Source organism: Oncorhynchus nerka, linkage group LG10, assembly GCF_034236695.1.
Source record: "Oncorhynchus nerka isolate Pitt River linkage group LG10, Oner_Uvic_2.0, whole genome shotgun sequence".
NCBI classification, from domain to species: Eukaryota; Metazoa; Chordata; class Actinopteri; order Salmoniformes; family Salmonidae; genus Oncorhynchus; species Oncorhynchus nerka.
Window position 1 is genome coordinate 67,387,262 of NC_088405.1, and position 24,987 is coordinate 67,412,248.

The following is a 24,987-nucleotide window of genomic DNA, read 5'->3' on the forward strand; positions in this document are numbered from 1 at the left end:
CCTGGTCCAGGGAGTGATCCAGAGTGGAGGGAAACTGACCCCTTCCTGAACCTTGCTGGGCTGGACAACATCCCCTGTGGCACCGGAACACTCAGCCCCAGCCTGCTGGCTGGGTTCAGCCTCCAGCTCAGTGGAAGATCTTTTTAGCCTGGCCTTTTCCTGTCAGGACTTCCTCCCTGGAAGACGCTAGTACAGGTTGTGCTCATCTGGATGCTACAACAGGGCCTTTTTGTGAGGAGTCATACCTCAATGGCAGGAGACCCATCCCCGAACACTTCACTGAGTCGAACGGCTGAAGTGACGCAAGCCCCGTATTTGTAATATCATTAGACATAACTCTGATGAAATCTGTGAATGTGTTGTAATGTTTTCTGAATTGTACAACTACCTTAATTCTGCTGGATCTTGGTGCCTTGGCATCAGATAATGGGGATCCATAATAAATACCAAATACAAACTCTAGTCAGTTCGTTACACTGAAGATTGTTAGTCATACTAACATTGCTGATATACAGTAGACTGAACTGCTTCTGAATTCAAATATATCAAATAAAGAGTCATTTCGGAAAGCAATCCATTTAAACAGCGTTAACATAACAGTAGCCTAACATCTTTACAAACTCACAAGCTGGCTTCTCAGAGCTAAAACGATCACATGATCACTGAAAGCTTTTTTAGCCTGACAGAACTCGTCTAACCAGATCTGAGCTGGTGTCTCTGGTTGTGAACAAGCAGCAACCTGTAGACTAGAGATTGCCTTGGGGTTACAATGTGGGTGCACTGAGGCAGTGATGATGAATTCCTGTAGATTTAATGGCTGAATATGTAGATGCTAAAAGCACCGTGTTGAACTCATGAAAAGTGACTAATTGACAGAGTTGAGAGGCAGAGAGAGAAGGGGGTTCATGTCCAGTGAATTGAAAAGATAAACGTGGTTATTTCTTTCCTGCGGTGGATAAACAAACATGTTACTGTGTATCTTATTATTGATGTACATATTTTCAATCAGTTTAACATTATTTACAGACTAAAATAGTACAATATTTTGCTTCTGTAGTTGTATGCCCACATTTGATGTACAGAGCATTTGGAAAGTATTTAGACCCCTTGACTTTATCCACATTTTGTTACGTTACAGCCTTATTTAAAAATGGATGAATTCGTTTTTTTTCTCCCTCATCAATCTACACACTAGCCCATAGTTAAAAAAAAAAACATTGTTGCATGTGTATTAAAAAAAAAAAAAATGGAAATATCACATTTGCATAAATATTCAGACCCTTTACTCAGTACTTTGTTGAAACGTCTTTGACAGCTATTACAGCCTCGAGTCTTCTTGGGTATGACGCTACAAGCTTGGCACACCTCTATTTGGGGAGTTTCTCCCATTCCTCTCTGTAGATTCTCTCAAGCTCTTTCAGGTTGAATGGGGAGCGTTGCTGCACAGCTATTTTCAGGTCTCTACAGAGATGTTTGAGCTCTGGCTGGGCCACTCAAGGACATTCAGGGACTTGCACTGTGTGTAGATTGCTGAGGATTATTGTTTATTTTATCCATTTTAGAATAAGGCAGTAAAGTAACACAATGTGGAAAAAGTCATGAGGGCAGAATACTTTCCAAAGGCACTGTATGTCTGCATAAGTCATTTGAGTTGTTAGTCCTCTTCCAAACCAAGTGCTTCTTCATAGTGAATGAGATCCATTTGGTGAGCTGGTTACATGACTAGTCTTTTCCCTTACCCCCTAATATGCCTATTGAGAAGAAAATCAAAATGTCCAGTTTACCCCACGTTATTGAGGTCATAAGAGACTTTGTTCAGATTGTGTACCTGTAGCACTTTCTCTGACCACGAGGGGGCACTGTTACCCTATCTTTAAAATGTGATGTCCATGTTTAAAAAAATATTTGATGAACCTTTATTTAACTAGGCAAGTCAGTTAAGAACAAATTCTTATTTTTAATGACAGCCTAGGAACAGTGGGTTAACTGCCTGTTCAGGGGCAGAACGACAGATTTGTACCTTGTCAGCTCAGGGATTTGAACTTACAACCTTTCGGTTACTAGTCCAACATTAACACTCTAACCACTAGGCTGCCCTGCTGCCACTTTGTCTTAATATATTAACCACTAGGCTACCCTGCCGTCATGTTTGTCTTAATATATTATTTATAGAGAGAACATTAGCATAATGGTACATTTGTTATGGTTGAAAACCTACCCGATTACACCCGTTCTCTGAATCTATAACTGTTTATGTTTTAGTCCCTATTATATAGGTAAAGGGGATAGCTACTGAACAAGCAATTCAACATCAATCTGATTTTATTAGATTTTAATGGGGAAAGCACAGATCTGTTTTGATCAAGCAGAATCATTCAGAAAAACGGCTCTTTATTCTGGTGCCAAATTGGAGGTGCTATGTGTTTCCGTGATGCAGGCATAAGATGAAACACTAGAACAAGCTGGTGCATGTCACGTTTTAATGACCGTTGTCAACATGCCCTGAAATATATACAGTTGCAGGCTGCAGTGAATCAACATAGGTTGCATTGTTTTAGAGGAACAATATGTTGTAAACAGTTTTCTACTGGAAAAACATGTCTCTGTGGACCTGATGAACCATTAAGCCACATTCAGTCATTGAACTGCAGTGGATCTCTGCATATGAAGTTCCATGTGTTTTTCCATTAGACTTCAGTCAATTAGTCAAATGAAAACTGCTTAGGAATACATTCAGGTGACGCTCCTGTAGTAATTCCCATTATATACGCCACCTCATGGGGGCTAATGACATTGATACCGCTGTGTGGTAATGTGACCATAATAGCCCTGATGAGGTGTAGTAGGTCATAAATATTGTCATGGCTTCATGGTCAGGATGAACGGAGCTCACCAGTGGCAGGGTATAGTAGGAGGCCTAACAGAGGCCAGGGTATAGTGGGAGGCCTAACAGAGGAGGCCAGGGTATAGTAGGATGCCTAACAGAGGAGGCCAGGGTATAGTAGGAGGCCTAACAGGAGGCCAGGGTATAGTGGGAGGCCTAACAGGAGGCCAGGGTATAGTGGGAGGCCTAACAGAGGCCAGGGTATAGTAGGAGGCTTAACAGGAGGCCAGGGTATAGTGGGAGGCCTAACAGGGGAGGCCAGGGTATAGTAGGAGGCTTAACAGAGGCCAGGGTATAGTAGGAGGCCTAACAGGAGGCCAGGGTATAGTAGGAGGCCTAACAGGAGGCCAGGGTATAGTGGGAGGCTTAACAGGAGGCCAGGGTATAGTAGGAGGCTTAACAGGAGGCCAGGGTATAGTGGGAGGCCTAACAGGGGAGGCCAGGGTATAGTAGGAGGCTTAACAGAGGCCAGGGTATAGTAGGATGCCTAACAGGAGGCCAGGGTATAGTGGGAGGCCTAATAGAGGAGGCCAGGGAGTAGTAGGAGGCCTAATAGAGGGGGCCAGGGTATAGTGGGAGGCCTAACAGAGGAGGCCAGGGTATAGTGGGAGGCCTAACAGAGGAGGCCAGGGTATAGTGGGAGGCCTAACAGAGGAGGCCAGGGTATAGAGGGAGGCCTAACAGAGGAGGCCAGAGTATAGTGGGAGGCCTAACAGAGGAGGCCAGGGTATAGTGGGAGGCCTAACAGAGGAGGCCAGGGTATAGTGGGAGGCCTAACAGAGGAGGCCAAGGTGTAGTGGGAGGCCTAACAGAGGAGGCCAAGGTGTAGTGGGAGGCCTAACAGAGGAGGCCAAGGTGTAGTGGGAGGCCTAACAGAGGAGGCCAGAGATATAATCACTGCTTGTCAAGGAGATCAGAAATTCACAGCACCACTCCATAATGGAACACAAGGCCCTCTTTTATATACTACTTATGTTATGCAGCTCATTGTCTTCCAGTATTTCCCAGCAGTGCTGGGGGCTGATACAAGTGTAATTGCATGTCATTGTAGGGTCGTAAATGGAGATGTTTTCCCCGCGGGAGTGGGAGAAACATGCATTATGGATTGTAAATCCACACCAACCCAGACTGTCCTTTCTAAAATCATTAAGTTCTCTCAACAGAGGAAGCTACCTTGCTGGAAGCCCAAATCTATCTCAATGAACTCAAAAGGGCATAGATCACCTGGGTAGGATGATATTCCTCCTGTTTATAATGTTTGAATAAATGAGGTCCATATTGCTCTAAATGATTCATAGAGCCGTTCACAAAGGTTCAATTTGGGAGACGTGAACACAGCACTAATTTGGCTCCACCTAATGTTCTCAATATTGCCCCCTATCTTTGAAAAACACAAATATAAAAATGTTCCGAAATGTTGTCCTCTCGTCTCGAGACTAACTTACCCAAATTGATCCACATGGACCAAAGCGAGTTTGGTTAAAAGCATTTATCCTCGGATAACCTCCGTTGACAATTACAAACACTGCATAACCAAAAGTATGCGGACACCTACTCGTTGAACGTCTCATTCCAAATCATGGGAATTAATATGGAGTTGGTCCACCTTTTGCTGCTATAACAGCCTCCACTCTTCTGGGAAGGCCTTCCACTAGTTGGAACATTGCTGCGGGGACTTGCTTCCATTCAGCCACAAGACCATTAGTGAGGTCGGGCGCTGATGTTGGGTGATTAGGCCTGGCTCGAAGTCGGCGTTCCAATTCATCCCAAAGATTTCCGATGTGGTTGAGGTCAGGACTCTGTGTAGGCCAGTCAAGTTCTTCCACACTGATCTCGACAACCCATTTCTGGACAGATCTTGCTTTGTGCACGGGGGCAATGTCATGCTGACCATTATTCCTCCTCCACTGAACTTTATAGTTGGCACTATGCATTGTGGCAGTTAGCTTTCTCTTGGCATCCCCCAAACCCAGATTTGTTCATCGGACTGCCAGATGGTGAAGCATGATTCATCACTCAAGAGAATGTGTTTCCACTGCTCCAGAGTCCAATGGAGGTGAGCTTTACACCACTCCAGCTGACGCTTGGCATTACTCATGGTGATCCTAGGCTTGTGTTCGGCTGCTCGGCCATGGATAAGAAGAGCAGTTCTTGTGCTGATGTTGCTTCTAAAGGCAGTTTGGAACTCAGTAGTGAATGTTGCATCCGAGGACAGTACATTTTTACGCACTATGTGCTTCAGCACTTGGTGGTCCTGTTGTGAGCTTGTGTAGCCTATCACTTCGCGGCTGAGCCGTTGTTGCTCCTAGACGTTTCCACTTCACAATAAAGCACTTACAGTTGACCGGGGCAGCTCTAGCAGGGCAGAAATGGACTTATTGGAAAAGTGGTATCCTGTGACGGTGCCACGTTGAAAGTCACTGAGCTCTTCAGTAAGGCCATTCTACTGCCAATATTTGTGTATGAAGATTGTATGGCTGTGTGCTCGATTTTATACACCTGTCAGCAATAGGTGTGGATGAAATAGCCGAATCCACTAATTTGAAGGGGTGTCCACATACTTTTGTATATATTGTGTATCTTAGACACTTCATCAGAAACAACAGCTCCTTGGGCTGTATTATCTCTCGATGCAGAAAACGCTTTTGATAGACTGACTACAATAGTCATATCTCTAGTCTGCTCTTGGAACATATGGGAATTGGCTTCAATTCCATTCATATGATTAAAATACTGTATGTCAATCCCTCAGCCATACCTGTAACAGGCAATATCAGCTCTGCTCCATTCAGAATCACTAGACGCAGCAGACAAGGAGATCCAGTCTGGCCTCTGCTATTCTTATTATCCATGGAACATCTGGCCCAGACAATTAATACATTGAAAGAAATAACACCAATTTCTCTCAAATCTACGGATAATTTCATATCATTATATGCAGATTATATTTTACGATATCTAGACAATGTATCGCAATCGCTCCCAAACGCATTGGAGATCATCAATAAATTCAGCTTCATCTCAAGTTAAAAAATGTATCTAACCAAATCAGCCCTACTGCCTCTCAAGGCCCCGATGGACGACTCCATCTCTACTTATGGAATCCCAATCGTTTCCCATTTTAAATATTTGGGAGTAGATATATTTCCTTCTCTAGATAAAACAATTGCCAGAACCTTTAACAGAATGCTGAAATCAATTCAATCCGACCTCAGTTGATGGAATAATATCCCAGTTGCTTTAACCGGCAGAATATCTATTGTCAAAATGAATATATTGTCACGGCGTTCAGTGCTTCCCATGGCTCCCCCTTCTGGCTATTGGGATAAAATTCATCATGCGTTTCAACAATTATATGGCAAAGTAAATTATTCCAGATAAAGGTGTAGGAGGACTATCTGTACCAAACTTTAAATTGTATTTCCAGGCTCTAGCATTTCATCCCATCCTAAATTGGTTTAGACATGATTATTTTGCCCCCTGGCTGAGTATAGAGAAAAATAAGGTGTCTCCTATTGCCCTGGAAGAGGTGGTCTTCACTGATATATGCCTTAAACAATGTTAGTAAGTCACGCTTTGCTCCTATTATTGCTCACACAATTTTCTCACACAATTTATATTTTTAAACAATGTAACTGGGAATCAAAGTGGCCTCTGGGGGATGGCCCTTTTCACCCCCCCAATGGTCCACATGTTGAATCCGTACCCTTACCGATATCATGGACAGTAAGTGTTTGATAACATTCCAAGATTTGAAAGATACCTACACATTACCAGGAAACGTTTTTCTATATACAATTTAGGTCAGCTATGGAGTACTTTGGGAAACCCTACTACCAAACATCCAATGATAGGATTTACAAATAAATGACCTGGTCGCCCGAAAGGACTGATCTCTATAATATATTAACTTTTGGAAAGGTCATATTCTGAGCCAGCCATTAAAAAAAGTATGGTCTACAGATCTAATTGAGTCTGAACCAGGCTTTAACTGCAACATAATATCGAAAATATGGCCTTGTCATCCCGTAATCCAAACCATCAATTTATCAATTCACAGAGTGTAATTAACACCAATGAAACATTTTACAATGAAATTGGCCCCAACTCCCAAGTGTTCACTGTGTTCCCTAAATCAAGTAGGCACCTTCCTTTATATGATGTGGGAGTGCCCTGCAGTTAAATGCTTCTTGGGCAAAGTTACAAAATGATGTGTTCTGACGTTCTGTTGTGTGGTTATCAGGGGACGTTTACCAGTTACTCAGGTGTTTCTCTGCATCCAGCATGCCAATCACCCTGCCCTCTGCCAATCAATGGAATGCCTGAAATGCTTCCGTGTCAGGCGTTGTTGGTGACCAGCGGGATAGCTGTTATTGTTATCAGATTGATTTGGCGTAGGTTAAGGCCAGACAGTAGCCTGTGTGGGTTCTGGGTCAATACACCGTTCAATTTGAGAACACCAGAACTGTTGTGGACATTCTCTCATTTATGATCTATTGAGGTAATTAAAAATATTTTATACAAGGTGTGTCTAGGTTAAATTGTTTACCACGATGACGTAATCCTGTGGTTGAAATTTAACCCTCAAAACAACAGCATACTGTAATTGATGCATTTTTGCACATGAAATGTATTTTCCATGTAGATTCCAGGTCAATTTACGTTGAAACAACGTTGATTCAATCTGTTTGTGCCCAGTGGGAACTGACCACAGGAGTTTACATAACGGCACAAACTTTCTGGGACCAATAGTGCTTAGCGATTAACAGATCATTATAAAACAAATTAGTAACTAATTGACGACAGACATCGGTTAAATTATTCTGTTTTTTTCCCCCAGAGTTTATTGCGCAGTTTTTCTAGAGATTAATCTGATCACGTCCGAACTGTGCATATAGTAGTGGGTTCTAGTTTCCAACAGGCCAATGTTCTAAATACACTACATGTGTATGTGGACACTTGCTCTCGCACCCTATATAATTATTTTTGATCATACATGATGTTCCAACTCTTCCATGTGTTCCACTGTTTTGTTGATGTTTCTTCAATATACCCATACCAAAGTGTACGGGGTTAAATGATGACAAATTCATTTAAAAGGGGAATCTAGAGCTCGAATAATGATGATTCGAGATAACACGTCGATATAGATGTTATGCTTTGTTTCAAAAGTGTGTAATTTATTATATATGAAGAACGATTTGTATTGAATTTATATTGATATAATAACCCACCCCCTGATTTTACAAGTGGTTCGTTCCCGAAAGGTGGGTGGGTTTCCCCTCCGCTCAAAGAAATGTGCTAGTCTGCAAGCCACCATCAACAATAATCTACTGCCCCACAGGCGCTCGAGGACCGAGGTGAAGGGAACTCAAACACCCGTGAATTCCCTTGACGATTTGACAAAGGATTAGCTAGCTACAAGGTAAATGTCAGACAGAAGAAATACATCATATGTCATTACCCTGTTTTTATCGTTTAGATAGCTACTAATACTATCATTTTGTTGGGCTCCTGCTGGAAATGATTAATCTTGACGACCAGATAACGGGTCACGATTAACGTAACGTTGGATAGCAAGCGTATGTTGGCTAGCTAGCAGCGAGTGTTATAGGTTTTGCTAGCAGCAAGCTAACATAATGTCAGTCGTTTAGTTAACTAGTTAGCCACTCAATTCAGATGCATGCCAATGTAGCTAGCAAACTAGCTAGTTGTATGTGTTAGCCTAATTTACGACTAGCTAGTTAACTTCCGATTTTTCATGTTTTTTTCAAATTTATGTTGTGAAGATGTTACTGTCATTTCCTCCAAGTATTAAACCTAGCTAACTAACATTACTCAAACATAAAAAAACATCAGTTAGGGAACAGCGGTTGTTTTCTAGTTGTCCCTGCCATGGGCATCAGGTGGCAACAAATTCACTGAAGGCTGTTGCAAGAAAATGTACAATTATTGCCATATTATTATTGCCACACCTAAGGTTTAATTTAGACTTCAAATACATCCACATAATTATCCAGTAGGGTGTTAAGGTTCCAAATGAAGCTGTGGATTTGGTGTTATACTTGGGGAACACTGTATTCCATGTTCTAGAGAATCTTCTCAGGAACACAGAACACTTTATGATGATGATGATATATTTACATTACATTTAAGTCATTTAAGCAGACGCTCTTATCCAGAGCGACTTACAAATTGGTGCGTTCACCTTAAGACATCCAGTGGAACAGCCACTTTACAATAGTGCATCTAAATCTTTTAAGGGGGTGAGAAGGATTACTTTATCCTATCCTAGGTATTCCTGAAAGAGGTGGGGTTTCAGGTGTCTCCGGAAGGTGGTGATTGACTCCGCTGTCCTGGCGTCGTGAGGGAGTTTGTTCCACCATTGGGGGGCCAGAGCAGCGAACAGTTTTGACTGGGCTGCGCGGGAACTGTACTTCCTCAGTGGTAGGGAGGCGAGCAGGCCAGAGGTGGATGAACGCAGTGCCCTTGTTTGGGTGTAGGGCCTGATCAGAGCCTGGAGGTACTGAGGTGCCGTTCCCCTCACAGCTCCGTGAGGGCAAGCACCATGGTCTTGTAGCGGATGCGAGCTTCAACTGGAAGCCAGTGGAGAGAGCGGAGGAGCGGGGTGACGTGAGAGAACTTGGGAAGGTTGAACACCAGACGGGCAGCGGCCTTCTGGATGAGTTGTAGGGGTTTAATGGCACAGGCAGGGAGCCCAGCCAACAGCGAGTTGCAGTAATCCAGACGGGAGATGACAAGTGCCTGGATTAGGACCTGCGCTGCTTCCTGTGTGAGGCAGGGTCGTACTCTGCGGATGTTGTAGAGCATGAACCTACAAGAACGGGCCACCGCCTTGATGTTAGTTGAGAACGACAGGGTGTTGTCCAGGATCACGCCAAGGTTCTTAGCGCTCTGGGAGGAGGACACAATGGAGTTGTCAACCGTGATGGCGAGATCATGGAATGGGCAGTCCTTCCCGGGAGGAAGAGCAGCTCCGTCTTGCCGAGGTTCAGCTTGAGGTGGTGATCCGTCATCCACACTGATATGTCTGCCAGACATGCAGAGATGCGATTCGCCACCTGGTCATCAGAAGGGGGAAAGGAGAAGATTAATTGTATGTCGTCTGCATAGCAATGATAGGAGAGACCATGTGAGGTTATGACAGAGCCAAGTGACTTGGTGTATAGCGAGAATAGGAGAGGGCCTAGAACAGAGCCCTGGGGACGCCAGTGGTGAGAGCGCGTGGTGAGGAGACAGATTCTCGCCACGCCACCTGGTAGGAGCGACCTGTCAGGTAGGACGCAATCCAAGCGTGGGCCGCGCCGGAGATGCCCAACTCGGAGAGGGTGGAGAGGAGGATCTGATGGTTCACAGTATCGAAGGCAGCCGATAGGTCTAGAAGGATGAGAGCAGAGGAGAGAGAGTTAGCTTTAGCAGTGCGGAGGGCCTCCGTGATACAGAGAAGAGCAGTCTCAGTTGAATGACTAGTCTTGAAACCTGACTGATTTGGATCAAGAAGGTAATTCTGAGAGAGATAGCGGGAGAGCTGGCCAAGGACGGCACGTTCAAGAGTTTTGGAGAGAAAAGAAAGAAGGGATACTGGTCTGTAGTTGTTGACATCGGAGGGATCGAGTGTAGGTTTTTTCAGAAGGGGTGCAACTCTCGCTCTCTTGAAGACGGAAGGGACGTAGCCAGCGGTCAGGGATGAGTTGATGAGCGAGGTGAGGTAAGGGAGAAGGTCTCCGGAAATGGTCTGGAGAAGAGAGGAGGGAATAGGGTCAAGCGGGCAGGTTGTTGAGGATTCAGGAGGGAGGAGAAGGTGGCAAAGAGCTTCCTAGGGTTAGAGGCAGATGCTTGGAATTTAGAGTGGTAGAAAGTGGCTTTAGCAGCAGAGACAGAAGAGGAAAATGTAGAGAGGAGGGAGTGAAAGGATGCCAGGTCCGCAGGGAGGCGAGTTTTCCTCCATTTCCGCTCGGCTGCCCGGAGCCCTGTTCTGTGAGCTCGCAATGAGTCGTCGAGCCACGGAGCAGGAGGGGAGGACCGAGCCGGCCTGGAGGATAGGGGACATAGAGAATCAAGGGATGCAGAAAGGGAGGAGAGGAGGGTTGAGGAGGCAGAATCAGGAGATAGGTTGGAGAAGGTTTGAGCAGAGGGAAGAGATGATAGGATGGAAGAGGAGAGAGTAGCGGGGAGAGAGAGCGAAGATTGGGACGGCGCGATACCATCCGAGTAGGGGCAGTGTGGGAAGTGTTGGATGAGAGCAAGAGGGAAAAGGATACAAGGTAGTGGTCGGAGACTTGGAGGAGTTGCAGTGAGGTTAGTGGAAGAACAGCATCTAGTAAAGATGAGGTCGAGCGTATTGCCTGCCTTGTGAGTAGAGGGGAAGGTGAGAGGGTGAGGTCAAAAGAGGAGAGGAGTGGAAAGAAGGAGGCAGAGAGGAATGAGTCAAAGGTAGACGTGGGGAGGTTAAAGTCGCCCAGAATTGTGAGAGGTGAGCCGTCCTCAGGAAAGGAGCTTATCAAGGCATCAAGCTCATTGATGAACTCTCCGAGGAACCTGGAGGGCGATAAATGATAAGGATGTTAAGCTTGAAAGGGCTGGTAACTGTGACAGCATGGAATTCAAAGGAGGCGATAGACAGATGGGTAAGGGGAGAAAGAGAGAATGACCACTTGGGAGAGATGAGGATCCCGGTGCCACCACCCCGCTGACCAGAAGCTCTCGGGTGTGCGAGAACACGTGGGCGGACGAAGAGAGAGCAGTAGGAGTAGCAGTGTTATCTGTGGTGATCCATGTTTCCGTCAGTGCCAAGAAGTTGAGGGACTGGAGGGAGGCATAGGCTGAGATGAACTCTGCCTTGTTGGCCGCAGATCGGCAGTTCCAGAGGCTACCGGAGACCTGGAACTCCACGTGGGTCGTGCGCGCTGGGACCACCAGATTAGAGTGGCCGCGGCCACGTGGTGTGGAGCGTTTGTATGGTCTGTGCAGAGAGGAGAGAACAGGGATAGACAGACACATAGTTGACAGGCTACAGAAGAAGCTACGCTAATGCAAAGGAGATTGGAATGACAAGTGGACTACACGTCTCGAATGTTCAGAAAGTTAAGCTTACGTAGCAGGAATCTTATTGACTAAAATAATTCAAATGATACAGTACTGCTGAAGTAGGCTAGCTGGCAGTGGCTGCGTTGTTGTTGTTCTATCTCTCTATAGTGCTGTTTCTTGTATTATGGTCTCTTGTTTCTTTAGAGGTTTCACTTTGTTGTCCTTTTTCTTTTCCTTTTTCTTCTGTCCTTATTTTGTCTTCCTTTCTTCTGTTAACTAGATATTTTTTGTATATGATTATGATATGATTGAAAAGATTGCGGACTGGTCGATGTTAATCTCTAGTAAATAATGGCACCAAACAGTGGCGACCTGTCATTCAGGGCAGGTAGAGCCCCACCTGCTTTGATCTCTACCTGTTTAGCAAAAAAAAAAGAAAAAAAAAGCCTGTTTTGCTTGATATTTTGGCATTAATTAATGAAATTCCATTTTTAAAGTGTTGAACGATTAGGCCTACCATGTCACACCTCATTTGCTTGCACTTGCTTTATATTTAGCGCTGTGTTGATGATATAAGAACAAACATACACTACCGTTCAAAAGTTTGGGGTCACTTAGAAATTTACATGTTTTTGAAAGAAAAGCATTTTTTTTGTCCATTCAAATAACATCAGATTGATCAGAAATACACTGTAGAAATGTTTTGTTGTAAATGACTATTGTAGCTGGAAATGGCTGTTTTAGGGAATATCAACATAGGCCTACAGAGGCCCATTATCAGCAACCATCACTCCTGTGTTCCAATGGCACGTTGTGTTAGCTAATCTAAGTTTATCATTTTAAAAGGTTAATTGATCATTAGAAAAACCTTTTTCAGAAAAAGGAGCATAAAACTGGCCTTAGACTAGTTGAGTATCTGGAGCATCAGCATTTGTGGGTTTGATTACAGGCTCAAAATGGCCAGAAACAAAGAACTTTCTTCTGGAACTCGTCAGTCTATTCTTGTTCTGGGAAATGAAGGCTATTCCATACGAGAAATTGCCAAGAAACTGAAGATCTCGTACTATTCCCTTCACAGAACAGCGCAAACTGGCTCTAACCAGAATAGAAAGAGTGGGAGGCCCCGGTGCACAACTGAGCAAGAGGACAAGTACATTAGTGTTTATTTTGAGAAACGAACGCCTCACAAGTCCTCAAATGGCAGCTTCATTAAATAGTATCCACAAAACACCAGTCTCAACGTCAACAGTGAAGAAGCGACTCCGGGATGCTGGACTTCTAGAGTTGCAAAGAAAAAGCCATATCTCAGACTGGCCAATAAAATAAAAAGATTAAGATGGGCAAAAGAAGACAGACACTGGACAGAGGAACTCTGAATGATCACACCTGTATGTGTGAAATGTTAAGGTAGGGTTTGTATAAAGCATGAACAAATCTTTATGTTTTATGCAAACAGAGTTTGAAACAACTTATGATATAAAATTAAACTTTTACTACTTCATGTAAATTAAATGCGTAATATGCTAATTAGTATGTACAGCATGTCAAGGTCATTCATTTATAGAAGGGTGGTCATATTGTTAACATATATTGATGTTTTATGCAGAACTGGGAGGTAACTATTTAATAAAGCGATACCAAATTATTAATATAATTGTTTTTATGAATTATGTTAATTAGCTGGTGAATTGCAACGTTCCATTCACTTCAATTGGGAACATTTTAAAAGCTTCTGCTCTTACACCTTTTAAGGAAGACATCAAACCTTTTTTTTCTCTTTTCTTTTTAACAGCACAAAGTTTGAGTTGGTGTGTGTGAGGTAGTACGTGTGTGTGCGTATTGTGTGATTAATATAGACACCACAGGACCTGGAAAAAGATGGGATGAATTTACATTAACATTGAATATAGACATAAATCTAAAATGCAATTCAAATAAATTCATTAGTTCCTAATCAATGGATGACACATGACTGGGAATACAGCTTAAAAAACTCCAGAAAGGTAGGTGAGTGTATCAGAAACCCAGTCAGGATCTGGTGGGAGCACCATTTACCTCCTGCAGTGAGACATGTCTCTTTCACATAGAGTTGATCAGGCTGTTGATTTTGGCCTGTGGAATGCTGTCTTTCTCTTCAATGGCTGTGCGAAGTTGCTGGATATTGGTGGGGGAATCCCAGACATGTTCAATGGGTGATGTCTGGTGAGTATGTAGGCCATGGAACAACTGGGACATTTTCAGCTTCTTGGTATTGTGTACAGATCCTTGCGACATTATCATGCTGAAATATGAGGTGGTGGATGAATGGCATGACAATTGGCATATTGCATACAAATGGCATACAATTGGCCATACACTGCATTTGCCCGGTACACTTGAGACCGGGATTAATCCGTGAAGAGCACACATCTCCAGCATGCCAGTGGCCCTCAAAGGTGAGCATGTGCCCACTGCGGTCCGTTACAAAGCCGAACTGCAGTCAAATCAAGACCCTGGTGAGGACGATGAGCACGCAGATGAGCTTTCCTGAGACCGTTTCTGACAGTGTGCAGAAATTATTGTTGTGTAAACCCACCGTTTCATCACCTGTCCGGTGGCTTGTCTCAGACAGTCCTGCAGGTGGAGAAGCTAGATGTGGAGGTCCTGGGCTGGCGTGGTTACACGTGGTATGTGGTTGCGAGGCCGGTTAGATGTACTGCCAAATTCTTTAAAACAACGTTGGTCGAGAAATGAACATTAATTTCTCTGGCAACAGCTCTGGTAGACATTCCAATTGCATGCTCCCTCCACTTGAGACATCTGTGACGTTGTGTGACAACTGCACATTTTAGAGTGGCCTTTTATTGTCCCCAGCACTGGGTGCATCTGTGTTATGATCATGCTCTTTTGCTTCACCTGTCAGGTGGATGGATTGTCTTGGCGAAAGAGAAATGCTCACTAACAGGGATGTAACCTAATTTGTGCGCCAAGTTTGTTTTGTTTTTGTTTTAGAAATACTACTTTTGTACATATGAAAAAAAATATCCCAGACATTTTTATTTCAGATCATGAAACATGGGACCAACATTTTTACATGTTGCCTTTATATTTTTCTTCAGTATAGTTGACTGAACTGTATAAACAATTATGACTATTTAGCATAAGAATTACAATTATTAACAATCAAACAATGTATCCCATTTTAACTAGTCTATTATTTTTTTTTTATTTTTTTTATTTCACCTTTATTTAACCAGGTAGGCTAGTTGAGAACAGGTTCTCATTTGCAACTGCGATCTGGCCAAGATAAAGCATAGCAGAGTGAACAGACAACACAGAGTTACACATGGAGTAAACAATTAACAAGTCAATAACACAGTAGAGGAAAAAAAAGGGGAGTCTATATACAATGTGTGCAAAAGGCATGAGGAGGTAGGTGAATAATTACAATATTGCAGATTAACACTGGAGTGATAAATGATCAGATGATCATGTACAGGTAGAGATATTTGTGTGCAAAAGAGCAGAAAAGTAAATAAATAAAAACAGTATGGGGATGAGGTAGGTGAAAATGGGTGGGCTATTTACCAATAGACTATGTACAGCTGCAGCGATCGGTTAGCTGCTCAGATAGCTGATGTTTGAAGTTGGTGAGGGAGATAAAAGTCTCCAACTTCAGCGATTTTTGCAAATCGTTCCAGTCACAGGCAGCAGAGTACTGGAACGAAAGGCGGCCGAATGAGGTGTTGGCTTTGGGGATGCTCAATGAGATACACCTGCTGGAGCGCGTGCTACGGATGGGTGTTGCCATCGTGACCAGTGAGCTGAGATAAGGCGGAGCTTTGCCTAGCATGGCCTTGTAGATGACCTGGAGCCAGTGGGTCTGGCGACGAATATGTAGCGAGGGCCAGCCGACTAGAGCATACAAGTCGCAGTGGTGGGTAGTATAAGGTGCTTTAGTGACAAAACGGATGGCACTGTGATAAACTGCATCCAGTTTGCTGAGAAGAGTGTTGGAAGCCATTTTGTAGATGACATCGCCGAAGTCGAGGATCGGTAGGATAGTCAGTTTTACTAGGGTAAGCTTGGCAGCGTGAGTGAAGGAGGCTTTGTTGCGGAATAGAAAGCCGACTCTTGATTTGATTTTCGATTGGAGATGTTTGATATGGGTCTGGAAGGAGAGTTTGCAGTCTAGCCAGACACCTAGGTACTTATAGGTGTCCACATATTCAAGGTCGGAACCATCCAGTGTGGTGATGCTAGTCGGGCAAGCGGGTGCAGGCAGCGATCGGTTGAAAAGCATGCATTTGGTTTTACTAGCGTTTAAGAGCAGTTGAGGCCACGGAAGGAGTGTTGTATGGCATTGAAGCTCGATTGGAGGTTAGATAGCACAGTGTCCAATGACGGGCCGAAAGTGTATAGAATGGTGTCGTCTGCGTAGAGGTGGATCAGGGAATCGCCCGCAGCAAGAGCAACATCATTGATATACACAGAGAAAAGAGTCGGCCCGAGAATTGAACCCTGTGGCACCCCCATAGAGACTGCCAGAGGACCGGACAACATGCCCTCCGATTTGACACACTGAACTCTGTCTGCAAAGTAATTGGTGAACCAGGCAAGGCAGTCATCCGAGAAGCCGAGGCTACTGAGTCTGCCGATAAGAATATGGTGATTGACAGAGTCGAAAGCCTTGGCAAGGTCGATGAAGACGGCTGCACAGTACTGTCTTTTATCGATGGCAGTTATGATGTCGTTTAGTACCTTGCGTGTGGCTGAGGTGCACCCGTGACCGGCTCGGAAACCAGATTGCATAGCGGAGAAGGTACGGTGGGATTCGAGATGGTCAGTGACCTGTTTGTTGACTTGGCTTTCGAAGACCTTAGATAGGCAGGGCAGAATGGATATAGGTCTGTAACAGTTTGGGTCCAGGGTGTCTCCCCTTTGAAGAGGGGGATGACTGCGGCAGCTTTCAATCCTTGGGGATCTCAGACGATATGAAAGAGAGGTTGAACAGGCTGGTAATAGGGGTTGCGACAATGGCGGCGGATAGTTTCAGAAATAGAGGGTCCAGATTGTCAAGCCCAGCTGATTTATACGGGTCCAGGTTTTGCAGCTCTTTCAGAACATCTGCTATCTGGATTTGGGTAAAGGAGAACCTGAAGAGGCTTGGGCGAGGAGCTGCGGGGGGGCCGGAGCTGTTGGCCGAGGTAGGAGTAGCCAGGCGGAAGGCATGGCCAGCCGTTGAGAAATGCTTGTTGAAGTTTTTGATAATCATGGATTTGTCTGTGGTGACCGTGTTCCCTAGCCTCAGTGCAGTGGGCAGCTGGGAGGAGGTGCTCTTGTTCTCCATGGACTTCAGTGTCCCAGAACTTTTTGGAGTTGGAGCTACAGGATGCAAACTTCTGCCTGAAGAAGCTGGCCTTAGCTTTCCTGACTGACTGCGTGTATTGGTTCCTGACTTCCCTGAACAGTTGCATATCGGGGACTGTTCGATGCTATTGCAGTCCGCCACAGGATGTTTTTGTGCTGGTCGAGGGCAGTCAGGTCTGGAGTGAACCAAGGGCTGTATCTGTTCTTAGTTCTGCATTTTTTGAACGGAGCATGCTTATCTAATATGGTGAGGAAGTTACTCTTAAAGAATGACCAGGCATCCTCAACTGACGGGATGAGGTCAATGTCCTTCCAGGATACCCGGGCCAGGTCGATTAGAAAGGCCTGCTCACAGAAGTGTTTTAGGGAGCGTTTGACAGTGATGAGGGGTGGTCGTTTGACTGCGGCACCGTAGTGGATACAGGCAATGAGGCAGTGGTCGCTGAGATCCTGGTTGAAGACAGCGGAGGTGTATTTGGAGGGCCAGTTGGTCAGGATGACGTCTATGAGGGTGCCCTTGCTTACAGAGTTAGGGTTGTACCTGGTGGGTTCCTTGATGATTTGTGTGAGATTGAGGGCATCTAGCTTAGATTGTAGGACTGCCGGGGTGTTAAGCATATCCCAGTTTAGGTCACCTAACAGAACAAACTCAGAAGCTAGCTGGGGGGCAATCAATTCACAAATGGTGTCCAGGGCACAGCTGGGAGCTGAGGGGGGTCGGTAGCAGGCGGCAACAGTGAGAGACTTATTTCTGGAGAGAGTAATTTTCAGAATTAGTAGTTCGAACTGTTTGGGTATGGACCTGGAAAGTATGACATTACTTTGCAGGCTATCTCTGCAGTAGACTGCAACTCCTCCCCCTTTGCCAGTTCTATTTTGATGGAAGATGTTATAGTTGGGTATGGAAATCTCTGAATTTTTGGTGGCCTTCCTGAGCCAGGATTCAGACACGGCAAGGACATCAGGGTTAGCAGAGTGTGCTAAAGCAGTGAGTAAAACAAACTTAGGGAGGAGGCTTCTAATGTTGACATGCATGAAACCAAGGCTTTTTCGATCACAGAAGTCAACAAATGAGGGTGCCTGGGGACATGCAGGGCCCGGGTTTGCCTCCACGTCACCCGCGGAACAGAGAAGGAGTAGTATGAGGGTGCGGCTAAGGGCTATCAAAACTGGTCGCCTAGAGCGTTGGGGACAGAGAATAAGAGGAGCAGGTTTCTGGGCATGGTAGAATATATTCAGGGCATAATGCACAGACAGGGGTATGGTGGGGTGCGGGTACGGCGGAGGTAAGCCCAGGCACTGGGTGATGATGAGAGAGGTTTTATCTCTGGACATGCTGGTTGTAATGGGTGAGGTCACCGCATATGTGGGAGGTGGGACAAAGGAGGTATCAGGGGTGTGAGGAATAGGACTAGGGGCTCCATTGTGAACTAAAACAATGATAACTAACCTGAGCAATAGTATACAAGGCATATTGACATTTGAGAGAGACATACAGCGATGCATACAGTGAACACAGGTGTTGAATTGGGAAAGCTAGCTAAAACAGTGGGTGAGACAACAGCTAATCAGCTAGCATAACAACAGCAGGTGAGATGGCATTGACTAGGCAACTCGGCCGACAGATAAAACAAACAAGCAGAATGGAGTACCGTGATTTATGGACAGTCCAGCGTGCATCAGCTATGTAGCCAAGTGATCAGAGTCCAGGGGGCAGCGGTGGATGGGGCAGGGGGGCTGGGCTGGCGAGTGTTATCCAGGTTAAGAAAACTAACAATGACTAAATAGCTTGTAGCTAGCTAGCTGGTTAGCTTCTGGAGGTTCTTGAGTGTGTTCTAAAAATAAAGATAATAATAATAATAATAATTATGAGCAGGTGACCTGGTAACACAATGCCCTAACATCTAGCCTAGGCCTCTTTCATATCTCTCTGACACATGCATACAAAAAAACTCACTCACCAAATCTCTCATTCTCTCCCATGGGTACACACTCTGCCAGCCAGTCAAGCAGATCTCTCTCTTGACGGGCACAGTATTAGTAAAAAAAAAAAAAAAGACTTAGTATTGCAGTATTCTGTCTAAAACACGTAATGTGCTGTTACTGTAATATCTGCATATGTAGCCTAATTAAGTTATTTTTTTTATCATTACTGCTGCTACACATGGTATGTACTTCTGAAAAGGGTCTAACTGAAAATACGATCTCTCTTTCGGGACACTGTTCTGCTGCTAGGTGACTGATTTGATTGGATTTGGCGCATCGCACTTAGTCAAAACAATGTAATTATTTTTATTGTAAGTACATATCGTAACGGCAGTAATGACGATAGTTGTTCTGCGAAACTCCTGATTTGGTGAGTGTATTCATTATTACTTTTATTATTTCTCTCTTTTCTTTCTCTGCAATGTTGGGAAGGGCCCATAAGTAAGCATTTCATTGTTAGTCTAAACCTGTTATCTGTCACATACTTCGTAACCAATGTTTTTTTTATTAAGTACCTAAAGTATTTTGACAACATTAGCTATTTAGCTTTATGCTCTCCTGTCTGGTTTTAACTAGGAAAGTCAGTTAGGAACAAATTCTTATTTACACTGAAGGCATACCAAAAGGCCTCCTGCAGGGACAGGGGCCTTGGATAAAAAAAATGTAATAAAAAAAAAAAAAAAAAAAAAAGGTTGTCTTTCCATTTGGTTTGTCATATTGCGCATATTTTATTTTTATTTGTGCTTTTACTGGGAGTTGTTTTCAAATGTCACTATAGGCTATATTTAGGAACAGTATAAAATAATGGGAACCTTGAATATGTGCACCTTCTCATTGTGCAGTTTACTTATGTAATTCCTTAGATCAATGCAAGGAAGAAAAGGGTCCTGGGGGAGAGAGAGACAATTATTTTCAAGTTGTAATGAAATGACCTGCTTGGTTGTCAAATTCCAAAATGGTCACCTACAGTGGGGAGAACAAGTGTTTGATACTCTGCCGTTTTTGCATGTTTTCCCACTTACAAAGCCTGTAGAGGTCTGTAATTTTTTTTTATCATCGGTACACTTCAACTGTGAGAGACGGAATCTAAAACAAAAATCCAGAAAATCACATTGTATGATTTTTAAGTAATTAATTAGCATTTTATTGCATGACGTAAGTATTTGATCACCTACCAACCAGTAAGAATTCCGGCTCTCACAGACCTATTAGTTATTCTTTAAGAATCCCTCCTGTTCTCCACTCATTACCTGTATTAACTGCACCTGTTTGAACTCGTTACCTGTATAAAAGACACCTGTCCACACACTCAATCAAACAGACTCCAACCTCTCCACAATGGCCAAGACCAGAGAGCTGTGTAAGGACATGGGGGGGTAGAATTGTAGACCTGCACAAGGCTGGGATGGGCTACAGGACAATAGGCAAGCAGCTTGGTGAGAAGGCAACAACTGTTGGCGCAATTATTAGAAAATGGAAGAAGATAACGGTCAATCACCCTCGGTCTGGGGCTCCATGCAAGATCTCACCTCGTGGGGCGTCAATGATCATGAGGAAGGTGAGGGATCAGCCCAGAACTACACAGCAGGACCTGGTCAATGACCTGAAGAGAGCTGGGACCACAGTCTCAAAGAAAACCATTAGTAACACACTACGCTGTCATGGATTAAAATCCTGCAGCACACGCAAGGTCCCCCTGCTCAAGCCAGCGCATGTCCAGGCCCGTCTGAAGTTTGCCAATGACCATCTGGATGATCCAGAGGAGGAATGGGAGAAGGTCATGTGGTCTGATGAGACAAATAGAGCTTTTTGGTCTAAACTCCACTCGCCGTGTTTGGAGGAAGAAGGGTGAGTAGAACCCCCAAGAACACCATCCCAACCGTGAAGCATGGAGGTGGAAACATCATTCTTTGGGGATGCTTTTCTGCAAAGGGGACAGTGACTCACAGTTGAAGTGTACCTATGATAAAAATGACAGACCTCTACATGCTTTGTAAGTAGGATACACTGCCGATTTTGCAGGTTATCAAATACTTGTTCTCCCCACTGTATGTAAGCCGGGGTAAGTTAATTTACCGAGAGTAAACATGGGTCACCAGAAACACAGTTTCTGTTCTCTGTGAGATCACTGTTGGGTCCTCGTTTACATGGCTTTTTCATGAGCTTTTTAAAATGTGTTCCATCGTTTTAAAAATCAGGTCATCTCTCTCCTTTCTCAAAAAGGGTGATCTCTATCTTCTGCGCTGTTTGATATTTCATCAGACATGCTTTGAGTGCACTGCCTTGAACAAACTGTACCTCTCAGCATGGTAATGACAGTCCCATTCATGATGAGCAATTTACATCAGAAAGTTTCCCGTTCCGTCTGACTAGTACAAGCCAAGATGTAAATTTGAAAGAGTTTCTCTGTTCAAGAATGAGGGAGAACTCTTAGAGGTCAATGGAAGTTGTGCTAGTCTCATTTCCTTTCATGTCCTCTTATCTCTGTGTTTTGTGTTTCTCCCTCAGAGATAGTATGGACAAAGAGGAGCAGTTTGTCAACATCGACCTAAACGACGACAACATCTGCAGTGTCTGCAAGCTAGAGACCGACACGGGGACCATGTCCTTCTGCCACGTCTGCTTTGAGCTCAGCATCGAAGGTGAGAGAGTGAAGTAGGGGGGAGGATATCAGCTATCACATTTTTCATTCAACTCTTATTGGCCATCTGCTGCCTGGGAAGAACAGTGGCCTAGAACAGTACTGGTGTTAGTCAGTGGCAGGATAGCACACAACAGCACAGTAACGCGTTGTTCAAAAATGAATTGAATTCCGTTGGTCATACGTCCTTTAAACATAGTCTTGCTCCGCTACTGGTCGGACAGGTGTAGTGTGTCATAACGCAAGATGGAAGGGTCTCTCGTCAGAGGTCGCATTTATTTTTGGAAGATTGCAAAATATGACCTTTTATGTTTCTCCTGTCTTAAAAGTATTGTTTCAGGTGATATTAAAACATGTTTATTTTATTGACTTTTTCCTCAACTTTTTTCGTTTACTTTCTATCAAGTCCAGCTAGTTTACACAGAGCAGATAGCTAGGTTGAATGTAGCCAGCTAACCCAATGCCTAATAATTATCATCATAAAAAAATGTCATGAATACCATCAAGAACATTTTCGGAATTAAAATGGGAGGCTACAGTCATATAATTGACTTAACAGCCAATGTATTATTCAACATTACTATTAAAATAGTACTCGTTTGGATCATTGTTAACAAGTTGCTAGCTATCCTATAAAGCCATTGTGGAAAACTACACATTTGTTCTGTGGTTTTTCTACCTTCCTGTTCTATTGACGGACTCTGGTCGGACTGAAGATGATGCAAAGTATGCGTCTCGCAACAGAGCCTTGGACGCAAGGGGGCACTGCAATGTCACTGGTGCGGGTTGTCCCAATTGAAATGAATGACTTCCGGCGCAGCACAATTGGAATGTGAATGAGGCTTAGCAGGGTTTGAAATTCACTTTTTGGTCCACCAGCCACTGTGGCAGGTAGGTAGAAAGAAATGATAATCTACCATCCACTGAGATGTTTTTACAAGCCAAAATAGTTTCCCCATAATTGCACAACAAAAATAAAACCAATAAACGGATGACCATGCTTTCGGTTTTTCTAAAACAATAAATGTATTACTAGTAAGAAGTAATGGGGTATATTGCTTTTATCCAATACATGTTAAAATGAATATTTTCGATACAATAGTAGAAATGGATACAGTGCATTTGGAAAGTATTCAGACCCCTTGACTCTTTCCAAATGTTGTTAAGTTACAGCCTTATTCTAAAATGGAATAAATAGTCAACAATAAATAGTCAAATCAACACACAATACCCAATAATGACAAAGCAAAAACAGGTTTCTAGACACTTTTGCTAATTGATTAAAAATAATAACCTGAAATCACATTCACTTAAGTATTCAGACCCTTTACTCAGTACTTTGTTGAAGCACTTTTGGCAGCGATTACAGCCTCGAGTCTTCTTGGGTATGACGCTATAAGCTTGGCACACCTGTATTTGGGGAGTTTTTCCTGTTCTTCTCTGCTGATCTTCTCAAGCTCTGTCATCTCACAGAGATGGTGTTCCTTCTGGAAGGTTCTCCCATCTCCACAGAGGAACTCTAGCGCTCTGTCAGAGTGACCATCGGGTTCTTGGTCACCTTGGTCACCTCCCTGACCAAGGCCCTTATCTCCCAATTTCTCAGTTTGTCTGGGCAGCCAGCTCTAGGAAGAGTCTTGGTGGTTCCAAACTTATTCCATTTAAGGATGATGAAAGCCACTGTGTTCTTGGGGACCTTCAATGCTGCATAAATGTTTTGGTACCCTTCCCCAGATCTGTGCCTCGACACAATCCTGTCTCAGAGCTCTACGGACAATTCCTTCGACCTCATGGCTTGGTTTTTGCAATAACATGTGTCAACTTATATAGACAGGTGTCTTTTCCAAATCATGTCCAGTCAAATGAATTTACCACAGGTGGACTCCAATCAAGTTGAAGAAACATCTCAAGGATGATCAATGGAAACGGGATGCACCTGAGCTCAATTTCTAGTCTCATAGCAGAGGGTCTGAATACTTATGTAAATAAGGTATTTATGTTCTTTATTTTGAGTAAATTGGCAACATTTTCAGAACTGTTTTCGTGTTGTCATTCATTTTTAATCCATTTTAGAATAAGATTGTAACGTAACAATGTGGAAAGGGAAGGGTTCTGAATACTTTCCAAATGTACTGTAAACAGTTCTACAACAGAACATCAAGAATCAACAAAGTGCCTACCCTGCCGCAAAAGGCAGAGTGAAATGGCTTATTTATTAGGGTTCCACCAGGGTCTAAAATTAACACCCGCCACCTTCCATATACGGGTTTATTTTGGCATTTGCGGGTAAGGGGTGTATCGAAATGTACGTAATGGTTACCTGGAGGAAATGGGGGAGGGTCATGCTTTTAAAATTTCAGTCAATGGAAGGGTTTAATATATATTTTTTTACCTTGTCCAGAGGAGGGTCATGTAATTGATTTAAATAGTTGTCAGTGTTTTAGATTTGGTTAATTGCTAGGCTATACAGAGCCTTCAGAAAGTATTCATACCCCTTGGCTTATTCCACATTTTGTTGTGTTACCACCTGAATTCAAAATGGATTAAATTGCTTTTTTCCCCTTAGTCATCTACACACTACTCCATAATGACAAAGTGAAAACATGTTTTTTGGAATATTAGCAAATGTATCAAATTAAATGCAGATCTCATTTACGTCAGGATTCACAACCTGATTTCAGTAAATGTTAGAATGACCTTTCGGCAGCTATAACAGCTGTGTATCTTTCTGGGTAAGCCTCTTTTTGCACATGTTTCTTTTTTAAATTCTAAAAGCTCTATCAAGTTGGTTGTTGATCATTGCTAGACAGCCATTTTCACGTCTTGCCATACATTTAAGACCTTTTTTAATAAAAAAAAAAAGTCCACTAACTAGGCCACTGGATCTGATTTGATGTAGTGATCTATAACAGTGCTTTGGTCTGTTATGCTTTATACTATAAGCAAGCTGTAAAATACCTGTCAAAGACGTGACTCCGATGCATATAATAATATCATTGTTTAGGTTCTTTGACATTCTGAGGCTGAACTACAACCTTCAATAGACGAGGAGACAAAAACATGGACTTTTCTTGGGTAGTAA

The 24,987-nt window shown here is 43.6% G+C and overlaps 1 protein-coding gene across 2 annotated transcripts in view; it reads left to right on the forward strand.

Annotated features, from left to right (window-relative positions):
- The first annotated feature begins 7,231 nt into the window (after positions 1 to 7,231).
- Positions 7,232 to 24,987, forward strand: part of LOC115135905 (protein EURL homolog) — a 64,753-nt gene continuing 46,997 nt past the window's right edge. Inside the window, exons 1-2 of one of the 2 annotated variants that reach the window (XM_029671092.2) lie at positions 7,232 to 7,385; positions 21,776 to 21,909. In XM_029671092.2, the coding sequence (XP_029526952.1) occupies positions 21,783 to 21,909 (127 nt within the window). In that variant the 5' untranslated portion in view covers positions 7,232 to 7,385; positions 21,776 to 21,782. Of the gene's footprint in view, positions 7,386 to 8,203; positions 8,310 to 21,775; positions 21,910 to 24,987 lie in introns of those variants that run through there. The other variant, XM_029671091.2, reaches the window with a different exon arrangement.